Source organism: Hyla sarda, chromosome 4 (genome assembly GCF_029499605.1).
Source record: "Hyla sarda isolate aHylSar1 chromosome 4, aHylSar1.hap1, whole genome shotgun sequence".
NCBI classification, from domain to species: Eukaryota; Metazoa; Chordata; class Amphibia; order Anura; family Hylidae; genus Hyla; species Hyla sarda.
The window spans coordinates 225,508,696-225,533,098 of record NC_079192.1 but is presented as its reverse complement, the minus strand read 5'-3'; the positions used below and the strand labels follow the sequence as shown (position 1 = coordinate 225,533,098).

At 42.6% G+C, this 24,403-nt stretch overlaps 1 protein-coding gene across 3 annotated transcripts in view; it reads right to left on the bottom strand.

Annotated features, from left to right (window-relative positions):
* The window catches only part of GRAMD4 (GRAM domain containing 4), a 199,819-nt gene that overhangs the window by 115,200 nt on the left and 60,216 nt on the right, over positions 1-24,403 (bottom strand). For all 3 annotated transcript variants that reach the window (XM_056573695.1, XM_056573696.1, XM_056573697.1), the window contains exon 4: positions 11,767-11,887. In XM_056573695.1, the coding sequence (XP_056429670.1) occupies positions 11,767-11,887 (121 nt within the window). The remainder of the gene's footprint in view (positions 1-11,766; positions 11,888-24,403) is intronic.

Sequence of the window (24,403 nt, the reverse complement as noted above, 5' to 3'; positions counted from 1 at the left end):
TTACGCCCACTTATGGGGTATCTCCGTAGTTGGCAGAAATTGCATTACAAATTTTGGGGGGGCTTTTTTTTCCCTTTTACCTCTTGTCAAAATGAAAAGTATAGGGCAACACCAGCATGTTAGTGTAAAAAATTAATTTTTTTACACTAACATGCTGGTGTAGACCCCAACTTCACCTTTTCATAAGGGGTGAAAGGAGAAAAAGCCTCCCAAAATTTGTTAGGCAATTTCTCCCGAGTACGGCGATACCCCATATGTGACCCTAAACTGTTACCTTGAAATACGACAGGGCTCCAAAGTGAGAGCACCATGCGCATTTGAGGCCTGAATTAGGGATTTGCATAGGGGTGGACATAGGGGTATTCTATGCCAGTGATTCCCAAACAGGGTGCCTCCAGCTGTTGCAAAACTCCCAGCATGCTTGGCTGCCCAGCAATACTGGGAGTTGTTGTTTTGCAACAGCTGGAGGCACCATTTTGAAAACAGTGGCGTACCAGATGTTTTTCATTTTTATTGGGGAGGGGAGGGGGGCTGTGTAGGGGTATGTGTATATGTAGTGTTTTTTACTTTTTATTTTATTTTGTGTTAGTGTAGTGTTTTTAGGGTACAGTCACATGGGCGGGGGGTTACAGCAAGTTTCCCGCTGCGAGTTTGAGCTGCCGCGCAAAATTTGCTGCATCGCAAACTTGCACCCTGATACTCACTGTAAGCCCCTGCCCATGTGAATGTACCCTGTACATTCACGGGGGAGGGGGACCTCCAGCTGTTGCAAAACTACAACTCCCAGCATGCACAGTCTATCAGTGCATGCTGGTAGTTATAGTTTTGCAACAGCTGGAGGCACACGGGTTAGGAAACAGACAATGTTTCCCAACCAGTGTGCCTCCTGTTGTTGCAAAACCACAACTCCCAAACATTCTCAGGCATGCTGGGAGTAGTAGTTCGGCAACATCTGGAGGACTACAGTTTGCAGACCACTAATACAGTGGTTCCCAATCTGTGCCCTTCCAGATGTTGCAAAACTACAACTCCCAGTATGCCAAAACTGTCCAGGCATGCTGGGAGTTGTAGTTCTGCAACATCTGAAGGGCCAGATATTACAGAACTACAACTCCCAGCATGCCTGGACAGTAAGGGCATGCTGAGGATGTGTAGTTTTGCAACATCTGGAAGGGCACAGTGGTCTCCAAACTGTGGACCTCCAGATGTTGCAAAACTACAACTCCCAGCATGCCCAGATGCCAAGGGCTGTCTGGGCATGCTGGGAGTTGTAGTATACAGGGTCCCAATACAGCAATGCATGTCGCTTTACGGCTACGTGCATTGCTGTAAAGGGCCCGACCGCGGCTGAAGATCCACTCACCTGTCGCCGCTGCCATCTTCCACGCCGGGATCCGGGTCTTCAGGGACGAGGTAAGTATCGGGGCCGGGCCCCAGCACTCCCCCGTCCCCCGCCGCGTCCTCCGGTCTTCCTCCCGTCCTCTCCGGACTTCCAGGGGCCGGGCAGGACGGAAGGAAGTAACCCCCCCCATTTCAATTGGTCGGTTAGTTAACCGACGGATCGCAAGGGATCGGAGGAGGTGGCAGGCTTGCCACCTCGCTCCTATACTTCAGCATGGTCCTGGCCGGGATCATGCGAAATTACCGGGCGGTCGGGTCCCAGAGACCCGATCAGCCCGGTATCGCCGCAGATCGCAAGGGCGATTTCCCTACATGGCCCCCCTCGGTGATTGCCCTGGATCCCTGCTGAAGGACTTCAGCAGGGATCCGCTTCTGATCTCCGCCGGGTGAGCGCCGGAGACCAGGAAAAGACCATAACGTATGCATACGTTATGGGTCCTTAAGACCCAGGGTGTGATGACGTATGCATACGTCATGGGTCCTTAAGAGGTTAAGGACCCAGCCCAATTATACCAAAAGGACCCAGCCATTTTTTGAACATCTGACCACTGTCACTTCAAGCATTAATAACTCTGGGATGCTTTTACCTTTCATTCTGATTCAGAGATTGTTTTTTCGTGACATATTCTACTTTATGTTAGTGGTAAAATTTTGTCGATACTTGAATCATTTCTTGGTGAAAAATTCCAAAATTTTATGAAAAAATTGAAAATTTTGCATTTTTTTAACTTTGAAGCTCTCTGCTTATAAGGAAAATGGATATTCCAAATAAATTATACATTGATTCATATATACAATATGTTTACTTTATGTTTGCATCATAAAGTTTACATGTTTTTACTTTTGGAAGACATCAAAGGGCTTCAAAGTATAGCAGCAATTTTCAAATTTGTCACAAAATTTTCAAAATCGGAATTTTTCAGGGACCAGTTCAGGTTTGAAGTGGATTTGAAGGGCCTTCATATTAGAAATACCCCACAAATGACCCCATTATAAAAACTGCACCCCTCAAAGTATTCAAAATGACATTCAGTATGTGTGTTAACCCTTTATGTGTTTCACAGGAATAGCATCAAAGTGAAGGAGAAAATTCAAAATCTTCATTTTTTACACTCGCATGTTCTTGTAGACCCAGTTTTTGAATTTTTACAAGTGGTAATAGGAGAAAAAGCCCCCAAAATTTGTAACCCAATTTCTCTCGAGTAAGGAAATACCTCATATGTGTATGTCAAGTGTACGGCGGGCGCAGTAGAGGGCACAGAAGGGAAGGAGCGACAATGGGATTTTGGAGAGTAAATTTTTCTGAAATGGTTTTTGGGGGGCATGTCACATTTAGAAAGCCCCTATGGTGCCAGAACAGCAGAAAACACCACATGGCATAACATTTTGTAAACTACACCCCTCAAGGCACGTAACAAGGGGTCCAGTTAGCCTTAACACCCCACAAGTGTGACAATTTTTCGTTAAAATCGGATGTGTAAATGGAAAAAAAAAATTCACACTAAAGTGGAGTTTTCCCCCCAAATTTACCATTTTTACAAAGGGTAATGGGAGAAAATGCCCCCCCAAATTTGTAGCTCCATCTCTTCTGAGTATGGAAATAACCCATGTTAGGACGTAAAATGCTTTGCGGGTGAACTACAATGCTCAGAAGAGAAGGAGTCACATTTGGCTTTTTGAAAGCAACTTTTGCTGAAATGGTTTGAAATGTCGCATTTAGGAAGCCCCTGTGGTGCCAGAACAGCAAAAAATACCCACATGGCATACTATTTTGGAAACTACATCCCTCAAGCAACGTAAAAAGGGGTCCGCTGAGCCTTAACACCCCACAGGTGTTTGACGACTTTTCGTTAAAGTTGGATGTGTAAATGAAAAAACTTTTTTTTTTTTACTAAAATGCAGTTTTTCCCCTAAATGTTAAATTTTTACAAGGGGTAATAGGAGAAAATGGCCCCCAAAATTTGTAACCCCATTTATCCCATGTTAGGACGTAAAATGCTCTGCTGGCGAACTACAATGCTCAGAAGAGGAGGAGCGCCATTGAGCTTTTGGAAAGAGAATTCGTTTGGAATGGTAGTCAGGGGCCATGTGCGTTTACAAAGCCCCCTGTGGTGCCAGAACTGTGGACCCCCCCACATGTGACCCCATTTTGGAAACTACAGAGCATTTTACGCCCACATCTGGGGTATTTCCGTACTCAGGAGAAATTGAGTTACAAATTTTGGGGGTCTTTTTTTCCTTTTACCGCTTGTGGAAATAAAAAGAATGTTTTTTTTTTTTTTTACACTAACAGGCTGGTGTAGCCCCCAACTTTTCCTTTTCACAAGCGGTAAAAGGAAAAAAAAAGACCCCAAAATTTGTAGTGCAATTTCTTCTGAGTACGGCGATACTCCATATATGGCCCTAAACTGTTTCCTTGAAATACGACAGGGCTCCGAAGTGAGAGAGCGCCATGCGCATTTGAGGACAAAATTAGGGATTGCATAGGGGTGGACATTGGGAATCACTGGTGTAGAATACCCCTAACAGGGTGCCTCCAGCTGTTGCTAAACTCCCAGCATGCCTGGACAGTCAGTGGCTGTCCAGAAATGCTGGGAGTTGTTGTTTTGCAACAGCTGGAGGCTCCGTTTTGGAAACCCTGCCGTACAAGACGTTTTTAATTTTTATTGGGGGGGGGGGGGAGGGGGGGACAGTGTAAGGGGGTGTATATGTAGTGTTTTACCCTTTATTATGTGTTAGTGTAGTGTTGTGTTTTTAGGGTACATTCGCACTGGCGGGTTACGGTGAATTTCCCGCTAGGAGTTTGCGCTGCGGCGAAAAATTTGCCACAGCCCAAACTTGAAGCAGGAAATTTACTGTAAACCTGTCCGTGTGAATGTACCCTGTACATTCACATGGGGGGCAAACCTCCAGCTGTTTCAAAACTACAACTCCCAGCATGTACTGACAGACCGTGCATGCTGGGAATTTTACTTTTGCAACAGCTGGAGGCATACTGGTTGGAAAACCTTCAGTTAGGTTCTGTTACCTAACTCAGTATTTTCCAACCAGTGTGCCCCAAGCTGTTGCAAAACTACAACTCCCAGCATGTACTAATCACCGAAGGGCATGCTGGGAGATGTAGTTATGCAACAGCTGGAGGTACCCAACTACAACTCCCAGCATGCCGAGACAGCTGTTTGCTTTCTGGGCATGCTGTGCTTTGCAGTTTTTCAACATCTGGAGAGCTACAGTTTTTAGACCAGTGCACAGTGATCTCCAAACTGTGGACCTCCAGATGTTGCAAAACTACAACTATCAGCATGCCCAGACAACAAACAGATATGTGGGCATGCTAGGAGTTGTAGTTTTGCAAGATCTGGAGGGATATAGTTTAGAGACCACTGTATAGTGGTCTCAAACTGCAGCCCTCCAGCTGTTGCAAAACTACATATTCCAGCATGCCCAAACAGCTCTCTGGGCATGCTGGGAGTTGTAGTTTTGCAACATCTGGAGGGCTACAGTTGTAGCCCTCCAGATCAACTTACCGGCTTCCGTAGGAACCCGGGAGCCGTTCTCTTCTGACACACGTCACGCCGCCCGCCGATCAACGTCACCGCAGCCTCCGGATCGGTAAGTGGACGTCAGCGCCTGGTCCCCTTCGGTTCCCCGTTCTGCCCCGCCTATTGTGGGTGGGCAGGACGGGGAAAACGAAAGTTAACCCCCCCGCCCCCAGTCTTCTATTGGTCGTCGCATCTGACGATCAATAGCAGACCAATAGCAGGGGTAGGAGGGGTGGCAACCCTGCCACCTCACTCCTATGCCTACAGGGGGATCGTGGGTGACTTAGACAACCGCGATTCCCCTTCTCTTCCGGGTCACAGGGTCACCATAGACCCGTATGACCCGGAATCGGCACAAATCGCAAGTGTGAATTCACTTGCGATTCGCGTCGATCGCCGACGGGGAGGTGGGGGGTTCTGATGACCCCCTGGGCATTTGCTCGGGGTGCCTGTTGATTGATATCAGCAGTCACCCCGGCCCGGTCCCCGCCCGGCGAGGACCGAAATTCCCACGGGTGTATGGATACGCCCTGGGTCCTTAAAGGACAAGTCTCACAGTAAAAAATTGTTCAGCTTTTAGTGCAGAAGGTAAAGTTATATAGGTTTGTAAATCACTTCCATTACCAATGCTGCTTAGAAACAAGCTTTATCTGCATTCTTCTGTCTGACAGGAAATTCAGCTGTTCCAGGTTTTCATGACTTTCGACCCCCTATTCAGGCTGTTATCAGCAGCATCCCGGGGCTGTGACGTGACAATTACCCAGAAAACCCCTGTGCTGCAGAGAGGTCCCTGTGCTCGGCCTTAGCCCCTCCCATCTGATGAATATTCACACTGTCCTCCCTCTGTTCTGCAGTGATTGGCCGAGCAGCACTGCCTATATGCAGGCTGATTCAGATCATAGCAGCCCCAGCAAACAGGCTGATTCTCTCCTTGCTAATGTTTTTACACTGAGAACGGAGGAGAGAGGGGAGGGGAGGGAGCTGTCACACTGAGCACTGGGGAGAGAGGAGTGCAGGGCAGAGAAGGGGGGAGGTGATTGTGCCACTGTAAAGCTGTTTCACTGAGAGGAGGAGGGGGAGGGAGTGATTTTACAGTGTAAAACTGCAGCTTCAACTCCAGGGTCCCTCTCTCTGAGCACTGAGATTACATTTTGTTTCCTCGTGGCCACCCTGCTGTATAGGGCTATGATTGGAGCTCAGTGTTCTGTGGGAGTGAGCTAGCAGAGCTGTGGGAGTGACTAACATAAGTTAGGGGTGGTAACAAGTTCTCTGCTCAGGCAGCTGAGAGCAGGAAATGTGAGCAGTGCATGCAGGGAAATGTAGTCTTTGAGATCACAGGCATAGCCACCATAACCAGGAAGTAACTGGAATTTATGAGCTGAATAGCCGGTGAATGGGGGCCGGAAAAAAAATCACAAACATGTCAGAGAGGTGGTAGGTGAATATACTATGGAATGGCTAGGTTTTTTTTTTCTCTTTGCTGCATGGGATATCTTCTTTAAGTACCAGGACGTCAAGGCGTATGTATCCATACGCCCTAGGTCCTTAAGTGGTTAAATACAGTCTAAAGCATAGCTCACGAAGTCTGTGCACAGAATTTATCAAGAGCCGTGCACCTTTTGATAAATTAGGCGCACAATAGACCAGCCTAACCCTCTGTAGTTCGGTATATATTGATGCGGGACATAGACAGCTTTGATAAATCTCCCCCACAAGGTTTGTTCATTTAGCAACACTGAGGATCCATTGAAGGCGATATTAATGACATACACAGCTACAAATTGTAATCCACAGTAGTGTAACTACAATATGTACGGACAGGTAAGATACTGGGCGAACCATAATATTTTGTTGATTGGCAGCATAAAGCAAACTTTTTATTTTATTTTATTTTTATCATCTATCCAATGGGGTAAGAGCTGCTAGTCTGATGAATTCCTGCATCCTCTTTTGATCAGGTAAGCACATACACACAGAGGTTTGGAGATCATGGCTGGCAGACTGTTGGTCTAGGAAGTGTGGGCAGAGAGTTTAGTACTAGTAGACTTTCAGATAGGCATTATTCCCCCATCTTTGAAGAGAAATGTAAAGAGCTGAGCAGAAGAAAATACAAATAATACAGATGTAAAGAAAGGTTCAAGCAGCACATACTCCTTAGATAATAAACCCAAGAGCTGTCTTTCAACTTTCCATGTAAACTCAGATACGACTTAAATATTACACAGTGTCCATAAAATTAAAAGGTTGTCTTTGTATTGCAGGACTAGATAAGCCCTCCAGAGAAAGTTGTCATCACATAAAAAATAATAATATTTATTGAATACTTACTAACAGATTCCACAGCATTTAAAAATTTTGGGGGTTCAAAATAAAAAAAAAATAAAAAAAGGAAATATTGAAGATTATAATGTTACACACTAAATATGCAGGAGGATTAAAGGGGTATTCTAGGAATTTTTTTTATTTGACTATGCTACAGGGGCTGTAAAGTTAGTGTAGTTCATAATATAGTGTCTGTACCTGTGTGTGACGGTTTTCTCACAATTCTTCTGTGATTTTCACCCCACTATTTATTTTTACCAGCATACAAAATGACTGTTGTCTCAGATTTTTCCCAGCTTGCAATGCGGCTGAGACCTGACTCACTAGTCAGCTGATGACACGGAGCCTGTCTGCTTCAATGGATGGAGGGATCAATCTGCAACTAATGCAACAGCTGGAGGCACCCTGATTGAAAACCACAGGTCTGCAGCTCATTTATGTTACAATGGGTGGCGTGGTTGATGTGTGGGAAAGAGGAAAATAGAATTGTGGGATATGTAGTCAAAAAAAGAACAGTCAAACAGGAAATACAAGTTCACAAAAAGCTAGCCACAGTGTTATGGTAATCTCATGACTTAGCCATTTAGCCCCAAGACAAGCGCAAATCCTTCCTAAGCATGTCCATTACTGCCTGCCAGATATGTACTAAAATCCCCTTATGGTGGATAACCCCTTTTAAGGTCCTGCATGTGAGAGTATACAGACTGTGGTCCCTTTCACACTACCCTTATGACCCGTGAATAACGGCCGTCAAACCCTCTTTTTTTATTTTTTTGGGGGAGTTTGACGGCTGTCATTTTGACGGGTCATAACGGGCAATAATGGGTCCCGATGGAGCCCATTATAGTCAATTGGATCCGTTGGGCACTGCTATTTTCAGAGAGAATAGAGGGAGAAAAAAAGACGGTGCTAACACTATTTTTTTCTCCCGCTATTCTTCCCGGCAGTCCTGATGGCCGTCACACTACCGGGTCATAACGGTAGTGTGAAAGGGGCCTATGTGGGACAAATATAGAATATCACCATCTAATGACTAAGCAGAGACGACATTAACAGTGAAGTAAAGTAAAAAATGACTAAGCTTTATCAGCTAAAAGTGGAATCATTTATTGTAGGGGTGAATGGCAAACAACTAGGAAGCAGAACTTATATTAAGAACAATCATTTGTTCCAACAAAAACAGAATTTTGTGTGTAGGCTTTTTAAATTATGTCCGTATAAATCACATTTTCTGATTAACGTGTGACAAACAATTGAATTTCAAATTGTTATGCGTACAGCTGTAGCCCAGGCATGTAATCTTTAAGGCACATATCTTGTCTGCCCCTGTGGAAAACACTGAGCAATCGAGCCAAGTTATTAGCAAGCAGATCTATTTTTACAGCCGATGCCTGACAGGGGGAGGATATGCTGGAGAAATTACGTTTACTGTGATAACTTTTAAGTGTTCTGTTTACCACTAGCTCCTATATATATCTTATACTGTGCCTAAATAAAACATTTTTAATTAATTTGGTTATTTTCTACTTACTTCTGCATTGTAATAATTCAAATTGAATCTAATAAAAAACACCTTAATTGGGTTCATCATTAAATTAACTCCTTATAATGAAACCAATATCCATGCCAGGATCAGCTCTTGATGCCACATATATGAATAAGGCACATAAGGAATGTTTAGGTGTTCTATCTGATGGAGGCATCTGTTACATGAGAAAAATGGCTACTGCTAAAATGCACATGAAATGTGTTACATAAAACATGTGTTTAATTCACAAGCTAAGCAACGTGATCGAGCCTTGTCAAAAAGACACCAATATTCATATGCATGGCACCCTACAGAAAAACACATTTTCAGTATCACATACAACACTGAATTGGCAAAACAACACCTTCTTTATTATAATGTAGCATCATTAAATGTTAAATTATGAATGCTTATGTAGCATGATGTAGCATAACAGCAAAACTCACAGGCTAGATGACCACAGAAACTAGTCAATACTCAAAACAACTTACACTTCAAGAGGGCTTCAAATTGAACTGTTGCTGAGGAAAAGTTGCTGAGATGCCCATAGCAACCAGATTGCTTCTTTCATTTTTCAGAGGCCTTTTCAAAAATCAAAGAAGCAATTTGATTGGTTGCTATGGGCAACTCAGCAACTTGACAGGTTTTGATAAATCTCGCCCAAAAAGTATAGGTCAGTACTGTATAGGTGTGGACGCATCACCTTGATTTTTTTTCTGATTGGAGGCGGATGCTGCTACATTTTTTTTTCTATTTTCTGATTGATATTTTTTTTATTGCATTTCTTTGTATGATGAGGGCTGAAATCTTGCCTGAGCTTAGATGTGAAGCATCTATTGATATGCCTTACAGCAGGACCCATAAACCATAGACCACAATTTAGATGAATTAGAGATGCTACAGGGCATTCTCTGTGACCTTTTTAGAGGTCATTTTACAGGGAGAGGGAAGCTGATCTCTGTGGTAAATGGTGGTGGATCCACTTCACTGTAATCCTGTTTTTGGAAGCATTGCTGGGAAATAGGGCTGCACAATATGGGAAAAATGTGCGATTGGGATTATGGAGGTAAATATTGCGATTTTGATATGCAATTGTGATATAATAAACAAATGGTGAGATCCCCCCTATTTAATGTCCAATCCCCCTATTTCATAAAGCAAACTCCCCCAATTGCATGTTCACTAACTAAACATAAAATGGAGGGGATTGGATATGAAATGGGGAGAAATTAGCTTAATTCCTCCTCTGCATTTCATGTGCCTGGTCTGGTAAAGTGTAGTCTCCACCCTCTCCGGCATTGTTGCGTTGCTCTAATGTGCAGTGCAGCCACATGGGAGGGAACAGTGGAAGTAAGTGACTTCCCTTATGGACCAGGAGGGCTTTTTTTTTTCCCTCCTCGCCTTCTAATAATTTCAATTTCCCCCCCAAGAACTTTCATTCACTATGAGGGAATCACATTACTAAGTTCAGAGTTTGCAATATTCAATAGCCTATAGAGAATTAATGTAGACCTAGCTGTGCACTCCCAGGGTGTTCCAATCATTCAGGAGACAGTTTTCTTCCATTCATGAGAACGGTGGGGGTTCTAGATGTTGGACCCCCGCTGAGCAGCTTATTTTCCCCTGTACTTTAGATAGGGGTTAACGGCGAGTTGGGAATACTTCTTTAAGCTGGCCAGAGAAGAGAAAAGATGGGCAACTTGTCAATACTGGTGAATGATTTTCTCATTTATAGGGGCCTGCCAACTGTCCTCACCCCCAAGAGCAAATGATAAGAGAAAAAGTAAATTGATAATAAAGGAGTAAGGCACTTAGCGCTCACTAGACGATCAATGATCAGTCCTCAGGCTTTAGTTCAATATTGGAAGATTTATATAAATATCCAGTGTAGGGGGAGAGACAGGGGCGTACAGAGAAGGTGATGGACAGTTTTAGGTCTATGGAAGCTTTTCGGCCTTTTGCAGAATTGGCCATCACCTTTTCTGTTCGCCCCTGAAAACCTGTTGTCTGTTTTTCCCCTAAATGGATATTTATCCATATGTATTTTCTAAGATGAAAATAAAGCCTGAAGATGGCTAATTTATCGGTCTGGTGAGTGCTACGTGCCTTACTTCAAATTTACTGGACATACATATTTACATATTTCATTTATGTTACCTGTTTGAGCACCCCAGAAGAATTACTAGCTGTCCATAGCCTTTCTTCAAGTTGAATAGAGGAAGCAGTGCCTGGTGTATTTGCTCTCTCTTTCATTTTAATGGATAAGGTAAAGAGGTATCATTAAACTTTTACATGTCAGGCAGAAACTTATTCCCCTCAATAGACTGAAAGGAAAGTTCAAAGCGGAGCTAAGAGTGTGTTTATGGTGTAGTTGGCAGAAATGGATACCTCAAGCATATGACCAGCTTTAAACTGGCTATCCATTGCAAATGCATGTATGTCGGTTCTGCACAAAGTTAGACTGGTAACTTAAAGGGAATCTGTGAGCTCTATTTCATGCTCAGAGCTCAAGTGCCAAGAAGGTGTTGCTGAGCCACAGTACGTATGTCTCCTCCCTCACTTGAATGTACTAGGGCTCAGTGCTTGAAGAAGGCGTGTCAGCACTGCCCTTTTCACACTTGAAATTTAAGTATGATTTACAATCGACAGATTCCATTTAAAGGTTTGTTCACACCAGTAAGATTTCCACTGTACACATTCTTTGAATCTTTCTCACTGATCTGAATGGGGTGGGTAATTCACATGAAAGCTACTGAAACAACCCATTTCCGATGCATGCAAAACATTTTTGCAAACAGAAAGTAAATCACAGCCTCTCAACAGGCAAGTCACAACATTCTCCAGCTCAGACTACATTGCCAATGAGAGTTTAAGAAAGAAAAAAAAGAAAAAAAATAATATCGGTGGAAAACCATTCTACCAATCATTTAACAGCACTTAGAAGTCAGTGATTCAGACATAACTATACAATACCTCGCTTTCACTAATTCTGTCATTTTCTGTTCCAGTTCTACTCTTTTTTGCCTTTCCTTTTCCAGGTCCTGTTTTAACGTTTCAATGTTGGTCTCTTCCCTTAGCTTCCTTAGCTCTTCCTCTGACAAGGCAAAAGGAGAAAAACATTTTAAAATTCAAAGTACCAAGAGCTACAAGAAAAAGGTTACACAAGTAATCATAATTTCTACTACTATTATGGAATAATGCCAATAAATCATATATATTGCCAATTTTCCACAACAGACAAACTACTGCACCTATGCAAATATGACACCGTGACAGAAGGCTCCCAAACCGGATAGCAAACCACTGGACAATCAAAACATTGGCAGCGCCATATAAATAATTAACCCCTTAGGCCAAGTTTCTACTTTATTTATATTTTTTAATGCCAAGAAAATGCCAATTCTGCCGCATGGCGTTTTTTCGGCCAAAAAATGCTGCGGCCAGATGTTCGTTGTAAATCAATGAGAAATAGAAAAATTCTTTTTCCACCTGGAGTTTTTCAGTTAGGCTTTTTTTTCTCCTTTTGCTGTTTTTTTTTTTTATTTATTTTTTTTACTCTTTTTTTGGCGTTTTTCAGCTCCTTGATGGTTTTGCAAAATCGCAGCATGTTGAGCCCCTGGCTTTTTTCCCCTGAAATGGTGGCGTTTTTCACCCATAGGAAAAAAACTGCAAGAAAAACGCCATGTGGGTTTTAACATTGGAGTTTTTTTCAGCCGGTTTATATTCTTTTTTGGACTTTAGAGATCCAAAAAAGTGATGAAGATAACTTTTTAAATAAAATTTCGTAGGGTACCATTAAAGCAATAATAATAAAAAAAGATACAGTAATTATGGAAAAAATTGTATTTAACGGAAAAAAAAATTTTCATAACACTATTTTTATTATTTTTTAAAACAGAGATAATTTATGTGGGCAGGCAGGGCACTAAAAATATAGTCGACAATAATAAAAATGTAGTGTAAGTGTGTTTTTCACTTTTTATTCTTTATTTAAGGTGGTACTACTACTCCCAGCATGGAACACACTGTTCCATGATGGGAGTAGTAGTACCTGTACTAATTGACAGATCTCCCCGTGTTCCGCTGCCATCCTTCTGTATAATGTATAGATGTGGCCGGACGCTCTTCTATGATCCCCTGCACTGCCGTATATACACCTATTCATATTTCCCACAGAGAGCTGTGATTGGCCAGATGGTTCAAGCCAATCACAACTCTCTGTGGGAAATATTAATAGGTGTATATACACGTCAGTGCAGGGGACCATAGCAGAGCGGGCGGCCGCATCTATACATTATACAGGTGGATCACAGCAGGTGTCAGGAGTGACATCCACTGTGATCTTTCCTTAACTGCAGGTACTACTGCTCCCAACATGGAGCAGACTCTGCTCCATGTTGGGAGCTGTAGTACCTGCATTAATAGACAGATCACAACAGATGTCAGAAGTTACACGCTCTGCGATCTGTCTATTAATGCAGGTACTACAACTCCCAGCATGTGTCACTCCTGATACTCAATGCGATCTTCCTGTATAATGTAAAGATGTGGGCGGCCACTCTTCTATGGTCCCCTGCACTGCCGTAAATATACACCTATTCATATTTCCCACAGACAGCTGTGATTGGCCAGATTGTTCTAGCCAATCACAACTCTCTGTGGGAAATATTAATAGGGTTATATATACGTCAGTGCCGGGGACCATAGAAGAGCGGCCAGCTGCATCTATACATTATACAGGAGGATCACAGCGCGTGTCAGGAGTGACATCTGCTGTGATCTTTCCTTAACTGCAGGTACTACAGCTCCCCACATGGAGCAGAGCATGATCCATGATGGGAGTAGTAGTACCTACAGTTAAGGAAAGATCACAGCGGGCGTTACTCCTGACATCCACTGCGATTGTCCTTTCTATTGCAGAGATGTGGAGCGGCTCTATCCAGCACTCACATCTCTGCTCTGTACTCCGGCCAGTGATGTGAATAGAACATCGCTCATTCATATTTCCCTCTGAGAGCTGTTATTGGCTGCAACCATCCGGCCAATCCCCACTCTGGGCTGAAAATGAGTGATGTTCTATTCACATCACTGGCCGGAGTACAGAGCAGAGATGTTAGCGTTGTATAGAGCTGCTCCGCATCTCTGCTATATTATGGACAATTGCATCGGGCGATATGTCTATTAGTACAGGTACGACTACTCCCATCATGAAACAGTCGGTTCCATGATGGGAGTAGTAGTACAACCTAAAAACTGTCAAAAAAAGAGAGAAAAAAAAGTTAAGCACACACACTTTATTAAAAATGTAGTCATAAAAAAAATATACATTTTGTAAAATAATTTTTTTTCCATCACTACTGCATCTTTTTTTTTTTTTTTCCCTTGGTACCCAACAAATTTTGGGTACCCAAAAAAAAAAAAAAAAAATGCCAAAGGGGCCAAAAATGCTATTTTCATACAAATGAAAAAATGCCAGAAAAGGAAGAAAAAAAAAAAACACACAGGAAATTGCACTGGCGTTTTTGCAGGCGTTTTTTTCAAACCAAAAAATGCAGGACAAAAAAAACAAGTAGAAACCTAGCCTAGAATACGTCGCCTGTTTTAATCTTAGACACAGCACAATTTTTCAAATCTGGCATGTGTCTCTTTAAGTGGTAATTACTCTGACATGCGAACCTGAGATTATTTTTTGTGACCTATTGTTATATTAGTTATAAATCTTTGTTGATTCATGAAGCATTTTTTGTGAAAAACTGGAAAATGTCTGGATTTTTTAATTTATTTTTTGTCATGCACTGTATGGTAGAAAACATATTTTTATTCTGTGGGTCAGTACGATTATGGCGATACCCAATTTATATAGCTTTTTTATGTTCTTTGTCCTTTTCTAAATAAAATCCTTTTTTCCCCTTTTTTGGTGTTGTCATGTTCTGACTTTCATTTTTCATCCAATGCCATTGCTTGAGGGCTTATTTTTTTTGCGGGACGAGCTGTACTTTTTATTGGTACCATTTTTGTGATTCATACCACCTTTTAATCATTTTTATTCCAAGTTTTAGATCAAAATTTGGAGGTTTTGTATTAATTTAGTTTAGTTTTTTTCTCTTTCTTATCACTCTTATTTTCTTTTCTTGGGAGGAAGGGGGGCGTCTAACTTCCTTCCTCACTCCTCAGAGCCGACAATTGGCTATGCTGTACACTGAGACTCTGTGATACCGTCCCTGGCTCATTGAGCAGGCTGCTTTACAAGCCAAAAGCCTGCACAGGGACCTGCTTGTCCCACCACACCTCCTGTATTTGGTCTTGGTACAGGGACACACAGGCAATTGCTGCAGGAACAAGGTAGTGTTCTGGACAGTGGAAGGACCCCTAGTGGTGAGAAATACAGCAGAAGAAATAAGTTAGCCTTTTTCTCACTTAACTGGTTGCAGACGTCATAATCAGCGAGTACTTGCGTGTTAGGACGAGACGACTTGTCCTGAAGCTAAACTGTCACGTAAACACGATGTCAGAGAAGTGACATCAGCTGTCATAGACAGCTGATCGTCACAGACATCAGGCGCAGGACCCCACCCCACGGCTGGCCCCGCCCCCCGGTTGCTGTGATTGGTCAATCAATCCAGATCGACCAATCACAGCAAAGGCAGTTGTAAAAACACAGTTCACAGTTCCGATCACCTCAGTGCAGGGAGATCAGTGAGGAGATCGGAAATAAAACATCACATAAGCCCACAAAAACACCTATAACCCCCCCCCCCCAATACCCATCCTAGTGCTCCTGTCTAGGTGACATCAGCTGTCTTGGACAGCCGATTGTCACCATGCAGTTATCTTTGCTAACTGTGAGCCTCCTTATGTTGCTAAACTACAACTCCCAGAACCTAACTCAGTGTTTCCACACCAGTGTACCTCAAGCTGTTGCAAAACTACTCCAGCATGCACCGACAGACCGTGCATGATGGGAGCTGTAGTTTTGTAACAACTGGAGGCACCCTGGTGGGGAGGCACTGAGTTTGTCTGTTGCCTCCAGCTGTGGCAAAACTACAACTCTCAGCATGCACGGTCTGTCAGTCCATAATGAGAGTTGAAGTTTTCTCAACAGCTGGAGGTTCACCCCCCCTGTGAATGTACATTCACACGGGCAGGGGTTTACAGTAAGTTTCCCGCTACAAATTTGAGCTGCGGCAAATTTTCCACCGCAGCTCAAACTCCCAGGGGGAAATTCGCTTTGAACCCCCGCCCATGTGAATGTACCCTAAAAAACACTACACTACCACAAAATAAAGAGTAGAACACTACATATATACACCCTTACACAGTCTCCTCCCATAAAAATGTAAAAACGTCTGGTACGGCACTTTGTCCAAAAAGGAGCCTCCAGCTGTTGCAAATCAACTCCCAGCATTAGAGTTTTGTAACAGCTGGATGCACCCTGTTTGGGAAACACTGCCGTAGGGTATTTGTGGTGGCTGAGGCAAGTTTAATACAGTGGTCCCTCAACATACGATGGTAATACATTCCAAACGACCCATCGTTTGTCGAATCCATCGTATGTTGAGGGATCCGTGCAATGTAAAGTATAGGAAGTTACACTCACCTGTCCCCGCCGCTCCGGACCGCGTCCTCACCGCTCCTGATGCTGTCCCAGGGGCTCCCGGTGCTGTCCCGCTGCTCCGGTGTCTTCTTCGGGATCCTGCGGCTTCTTCCGCATCTTCTGCAGGGTCCGGGCCTTGCTTTCTGATGACGTTATTACGCTGCTGCGCCGGCATGGCGAGCGCACTGACGTAATAACGACGCCGGAAAGCGAGGCCCGGACCCTGGAGAAGATACAGAAGACGCCGGAGGATCGCCAAGTGGACCTGGAGCAGCAGGGATATGTAAGTGAACCTGTCCGGATGCTTAAACTGCTATCCGACAGCAGCTTAAGCATTTTGCGCTGTCGGATAGCAGTTAATGCAATGGCCCCGACATATAAAAGCATCTTATGTCGATGCTGACATCGACATGCAATGGCCTCTGAGAGGCCATCGTATGTCGATTTTATCATATGTCTGGGCCATCGCATGTCGGGGGGTTACTGTACTTGCATCCTGGTCAGTCCCTATGCAAATCCCTAATATAGCCCTCCACTCCCTCACTTCAGAGCCCTGTAGTATTTCAAGGAAACAGTTTAGGGCCACATATGGGGTATTTCCGTACTTACGTAGAAATTGCGTTACAAATTATGGGGGGCTTTTTCTCCCTTTACCCCTTATGAAATGGAAAAGTCTACACCAGTATGTTAGTGTAAAAAAATAAATTTTTACACTAACATGCTGGTGTTGTCCCATACTTTTCATTTTCACAAGAGGTAAAAGTAAAAAATAAAAAAAAAGACCCCCAAAATTTGAAACGCAATTTCTCCTGTGTACGGAAATACCCCATATGTGGACATAAAATGCTCTGCGGACGCACAACAAGGCTCAGGAGTGAGAACACACTATCTACATTTGAGGCCTAAATTGGTGATTTGCACAGAGGTGGCTGATGGTTGCAACGGTTCTGACAAACGCAAAAAAAAAAAAAAACACGTGACCCCATTTTAGAAACTACAACCCTCATGGAACATAACAAGGGGTATGGTGAGCCTTAATATCCAACAGGTGTTTGACGAATTTTCATTAAAGTTGGACATGAAAATAAAAAATTGGGATTTTTTTTCACTAAAATGCTGGTGTTACCCCAAATTTTTTACATTCACAAGGGGAATAGGAGAAAAAGCCCCCCAAATTTTGTAACCTCATTTCTTCTGAGTAAGGAAATACCCCATATGTGGATGTTGAGTGCTCTGCGGATGCACTATAGGGCTAAGAGAAGGAGCACCATTGGGCTTTTAGAGAGAGAATTTGGCTGGAACTGAAGGCCATGTGTGTTTACAAAGCCTGAATGGTGCCCGAACAGTGGGCCACCCCCACATGTGACCCCATTTTGGAAACTACACCCCTCATGTAATTTTATTAGGGGTACAATGAGCATTTACACCCCACAGTTGCCTGACAGATTTTTTGAACAGTGGTCCATGAAAATGAAAAATTTTATTTTTCATTTGCACAGCCCAATGTTCCAAAGATCTGTCATAGGCCAGTGGGGTGTAAATGCTCACTGTACTCCTTGTTACATTCTGTGAGGGGTGTAGTTTTCGAAATAGGGTCATATGTGGGGGGGGTGCACTGTTCTGGCACCATGGGGGCTTTGTAAATGCACATGGCCACCGACTTCTATTCCAACCAAATTCTCTCTCCAAAAGCCTAATGGTGCTCCTTTTCTGAGACCTGTAGTGTGCCAGCAGAGCACTTTATGTCCACATATGGGGTATTTCCTTACTGCGGGGGAATTTGGGCTTCAAATTTTGGGGTCCATTTTCTCCTATTACCCCATGTGAAAATGAAAAATTTGGAGTAACACCATTTTAGTGTTAAAAATCTAATTTTTCATTTTCATGTCCAACTTCAACGCAAACCTGTCAAACGCCTGTGAGGTGTTAAGGCTCACTATACCCCTTTGTCACGTTCCTGGAGGGGTGTAGTTTCCCAAATAGTGTGCCATGTGAGTTTTTTACTGCTCTGGCACCATGTGGATTGCTAAATGCAACATGCCCCCCAAAAACCATTTCAGCAAAATTCGCCCTCCAAAATCCCACAGTTTCTCTTTCCCTTTTGAGCCATGTTGCGAGCCCGCAGAGCACTTTGCATCAACATATGAGGTATTTCTTTACGCGAGAGAAATTGGGCTACACATTTTATTGGACTTTCTCTCCTCATAACCCTTGTAAAAAATAAAAAAAATTGGGCTTCATGAACATTCGTGTAAAAAATGTAGATCTTAATTTTTCTCCTCCACTTTGCTGCTGCTCCTGTGAAACACCTAAAGGGTTAAACTTTCTGAATGTCATTTTGAATACTTTGAGGGGTGCAGTTTCTATAATGGGGTCATTTGTGGGGTATTTCTCACAGAAAGGTTCCTCAATTCCACTTCAAACTTAACTGGTCCCTGAAAAATTAAGATTTTGAATTTTTCGTGAAAATTTTGTAAATTGTTGCTATACTTTGAAGCCCTCTAATGTCTTCAAAAAATAAAAACATGTCAACTTTATTATGCCAACCTAAAGTAGACCTATTGTATTTGTGAATCAATATATAATTTATTTGGAATGTCCATTTTCCTTACAAGCAGAGAGTTTCAAAGCTCGTAAAATGCTAAATAAATAAATTTTTCACCAAGAAAGGATGCAAGTAACGACGAAAATTTAGCACTATGTTAAATTAGAATATTTCACTAAAAAACAATCTCTGAATCAGAATGAAAGGTAAAAGCATTCCAGAGTTATTAATATATAGAGAGACACAGTGGTCAGATTTGCAAAAAAGGGCTGCGTCCTTAAGGTGAAAATTAGCTGCATCCTTAAGGGGTTAATATAAAGGTGTTATTGAATTTTCACCAGATGTTGGGAACAACCCAAGTAATCCATAACTACAAAGAAACCAAAACAAATCAGCTCAGAAATTAAGTTGTGTGTAATAATGTGAAATGACACAGAGAAAAGTATGGAACACAAAGAAAATGAGGTGAAAAAAAGGCATGACAAGCCAAGAAATCTACTAGTAATTAAAAAGCAATCAAGCCCCTTGTAAGTGCAAATTAATATCAGATAGTTCAGTTCCAAGTGATGACCTACAAAGTCTTATTGCCAAGGTGTCATACAAGACACATCTCATGATGAGTAAAAGCAAAGAGCTGTCTCAAGACCTTTGCAACCGAATTGTTGCTAAACATAACAATGGCATTGGTTACAGGTGCATTTGCAAGTGGAAAGAATCATTTCACCATAAATTTGCCTCGACCATTTGCTCCTCCCATGATTTCTGACAGAGGAGTGAAAACATTAATTAAAAAAGGTTGTCCAAGGACATAGTTTGTAAGGTCGAAAAAAAGACATCCATCGAGTTCAAACTAAAAACCCTACTGTGTTGATGCAAAAAAAAAAAAAAAACGAGGCTGAAGCGAACTGCCCCATGAAAGAGGAAAAATTCCTTACCGACCCAAAAATGTTGATCAGAATAAATCCCTGGATCATACTTTTTATCCCCATAAATCTACTATCCATAATATTACACTCTAGAAAAACATTCAGGTCCCCTTTGAACTTGTTTATGGAGTCAAACATCACAACATCATGTGGCTGAGAGTTCCATAGTCTCACTGCTCTTACAGTAAAGAATCAGTGTGATGATAGTGAAAACCTTCTTTCCTCTAGACTGAGAGGATGCCCCCTTGTCATGGTTACTGGCCAGGTATAAAAAGATCACTAGAAAGATATCTGTACTGTCCATTCATATATTTGTACATTGTAATCAGATCGCCCCTAAGATGTCTTTTCTCTAAACTAAATAACCCCAAGCTTGATAACCTGTCTTAATGCTATAATCCTCCCATACCATTAATTATCTTTGTGGTCCTCCTCTGCACCCTCTCCAGTTCGGACACGTCCTTTTTATATACAGGTGGCAAGAATTAGACACAATACTCCATATGGGGTCTGACTAGTGATTTATACAGCGGCAAACTATGTCGTTGTCACGTTCACCTATGCCTCTCTTCATACATCCCATGACTTTGTTTACCTTGGTAGCCGCTGACTGGCACTGATTGCTAAAATAGAGTTTACTGTCCACCAGTACCCCCAAGTCTTTTTCCATAAAAGTTTTACCTAATGCCTTATTATTTAGCACATAATTGTACATTTTGGTTTTATGGCCCAATTGCATAAACTTATATTTATCAACATTAAACTTTAATTTGCCATGTCTGTGCCCAAGCTGTGCCTCCAGCTTCCCCAGATCCCTCTGTAATATTATGTTATCATCCTCTGCGCTATTCATCCTACCAAGTTTGGTGTCTGCAAATTTGTACTACTTTGTAATCCCTCTACAAGGTCATTAATAAACATATTGAAAAGAAGTGGACCCAGTACTGACCCCTGTGGTACCCCACTTGTAACTGTCACCCAACCAGAGTAAGTTCCATTGATACGCACCCTCTGCTTGCGGTCACTGAGCAAGTTGCTAACTCATTTACATATGTTCTCCCCCAGTCCCAGCATCCTCATTTTATGTACTAACCTTTTGTGTGGCACAGTATCAAACGCCATACAAAAGTCCAGACATATAGCATTCACAGCTTCACCCCAGTCCAATCTATAACTGACCTCCTCATAGAAGCTGATCAGATTAGTCTGAAAGGACCGATGCTGCATAAACCCATGCTGGTGCTATATCAGAAGGTTATTTTCATTCAGATATTCCACAATAGCATCCATCAGAAAACCCTCACAAATCTTACCCACTACAGATGTTAAACTTACAGGCCCTATAGTTCCCAAGATCCCTTTTTGACCCCTTTTTGAATATTGGTACCACATTTGCTAAGCGCCAGTCCTGTGGAAAAATCCTTGTCATTATAGAATATTTAAATATAAGGAATAAGGGTCTGTCTAACAAGGTATTTAATTCTTGCAAAACCCTGGGATGGATGCCATCTGGGCCTGGTGATTTGTGTGTTTTTCTGTTACTAAGGCGGCACCTCACCTTTCCTTTCTTTAAACAGGTGATATTTGCCAGAGAACTTACTTTATTCCCTACCCTATAAGACATTGGACTTTCCTTTGTAAATACCGTAGAGAAGAAGTCATTTAGTAGATTGGCCTTTTCCTCCTCCTCCTCCACCATTACCCCCAAATTATTTCTTAAGGTTTTTTTTTACTTTCTATGGCAATTCCTCTCTGCTGCAATTTTTGCTTGTTTTATTTCTTTTTTTTACAGATTATATTTCTCTCCTTATAATTCTTTAATGTTTCCCCGCTAACTTGTTTTAGTAGTCTAAACGCTTTCCTCTTCCTTTATCGTTTCCTTAACTTCCTATTTCTAGCCCTTTTATTCCCGTAGTGTATATGTCGTTCACAATATCTATTTAGGATGTTCTTAACAGTGTCCTATTTAGCTTGCATACTTTTATTACTGTTGTCTCAAAGAAAACTTTATTCACCTCCATGGTCTGTATATATGCTCACCAAGCAAGTCTACATTGCTGAGTAAAAAGAATGTGAAAGTTCATTTAAAGATTGCTGCAAAATATTTGGAAAAGCCAGTGAAATATTGGAAGAATACAGTGTGGTCAGATGAGAGCAAAATTGAACCGTTTGGATAGCATAATACACACCATGGGGGAAGATTTATTAAAATTTGTGTAGTGGAAAAGTTTACTAGTTGCCCATAGCAACCAGATTGCTTCTTTCATTCATAACAAGGCCTCTGAAAGTAGTAATATGGCTGTTTACTATGGGCAACTGGACAACTTTTCCTCTACTCCTCTACATAGGTTTTGATAAATCTCCTCCTGTTTTGATGAAAAATGGCACTGTACATCACCCTAAAAACACCCTACCAACGGTGAAGTTTGGAGGTGGGAACATCATGGTGTGGGGCTGCTTCTCAATCGGTACTGGCAAACTTTGCATATTAAAAAGGAAGGATGAATGGGCAAATTTACAGACAGACATTCTTGACAAAAACATGCATAGAGCCTCCGTGACACAAGCACAGAGCCTCCGTGACACAAGCACAGAGCCTCCGTGACACATGCATAGAGCCTCAGTGACACATGCATAGAGCCTCAGTGACACATGCGTAGAGCCTCAGTGACACATGCGTAGAGCCTCAGTGACACATGCGTAGAGCCTCAGTGACACCATGCGTAGAGCCTCAGTGACACCATGCGTAGAGCCTCAGTGACACATGCATAGAGCCTCAGTGACACATGCATAGAGCCTCAGTGACACATGCATAGAGCCTCAGTGACACATGCATAGAGCCTCAGTGACACATGCATAGAGCCTCAGTGAAACCATGCATAGAGCCTCAGTGAAACCATGCATAGAGCCTCAGTGAAACCATGCATAGAGCCTCAGTGAAACCATGCATAGAGCCTCAGTGAAACCATGCATAGAGCCTCAGTGAAACCATGCATAGAGCCTCAGTGAACCATGCATAGAGCCTCAGTGAACCATGCATAGAGCCTCAGTGAAACCATGCATAGAGCCTCAGTGAAACCATGCATAGAGCCTCAGTGAAACCATGCATAGAGCCTCAGTGAACCATGCATAGAGCCTCAGTGAACCCTGCGTAGAGCCTCAGTGAAACATGCATAGAGCGTAGTTAAGCAACATAGCCTGAGATAAGTTTAGAAAAGTTTATTTGGTGACAGGTACTTTTTGAGGGGTTAAACTCTGCTTTCTACCCATAATGCTGGTGCTGAAGCTTCACATTAATCCCTTGGGGATGAAGCCCATTTTGACCTTAAGGATGAAAGCATTTCTTGCAAATCTGACCACTGTCACTTTATGCATTAATAACTCTGGGATGCTTTTACTTTTGAATTTGATTCCAAGATAGTTTTTTTGTGTCATTTTCTACTCTAAAGTGCTCTGTGGGTGCACTAGAGGGCTCAGAAGGGTAGGGGCTTTTGGAGAGCAAATTTTGCAGAAATGGTTTTTGGGGGGCATGTCGCATTTAGGAAGCCCCTGTGTTGCCAGAACAGCAAAAAAAAAAAACTATGGCACACTATTTGGGAAACTACACCCCACAGGTGTATTTTCACTAAAGTTGGACTTGAAAATGAAAAATTCTATTTTTTTCACTATAATGCTGGTGTTACCCCAAATTTTTCTTTTTCACTAGGGGTAATAGGAGAAAAAGTACCCCAGTATTTTTAACACCAATTATTTTGAGTATGGAAATACCTCATATGTGAACGTAAAGTGCTCTGCGGGAGCACTACAGAGCTCAGAAGGGAAGGAGCGTCATTGGGCTTTTGGAGAGAGAATTTGGTTGGAGTGGAAGTTGGAGGCCATGTGCGTTTACAAAGCCCCCATCCTGCCAGAACAGTGGCCCAATTCGGAAACTACACCCCTCACGGAATGCAATAAAGGGGTGCAGTGAGCATTTAAATGGGCACTGTCAGATACAAAAACTTTTAATATGTTGTAAAGCATGGAAAAACAGGTTTTGCAATTGCTTTCATTAGAAAATGTTTAGTATTTCATACTGATAAAGCCAGTCAGATACCAGGGTGCCTCCAGATGCTGCATAACTACAGTTCCCAGCATGCACTGACAGCCAAAGGGCATGCTAGGAGTTGTAGTTATGCAACAACTGGAGGCACACAACTACAACTCCCAGCATGCCCTTTGGCTGTCTGGGCATGCTGGGAGTTGTAGTTTTGCCAGATCTGGAGGGCCACAGCTTGGAGATCACAGTGCAGTGATCTCCAAACTGTGGCCTTCCAAAAATCTGTACATACCATATCGCCGCCGCTCACGATGATCGCCAGTTCCCCCCGTTCTGCCCAAACCAGACTTTGAACGCCCCTGAAATTCCTCAGTGTGAACGGGTCTGCGGAAGACTCATTCACATTGATTATAATGTTCACTGCGTGTAGTTCCGCTCACAAAATTCTGCTTGCGAAATTCCCTGGGAATTCTGCAGTGTGAACATACCCTAATGCAAGCCACTGTACA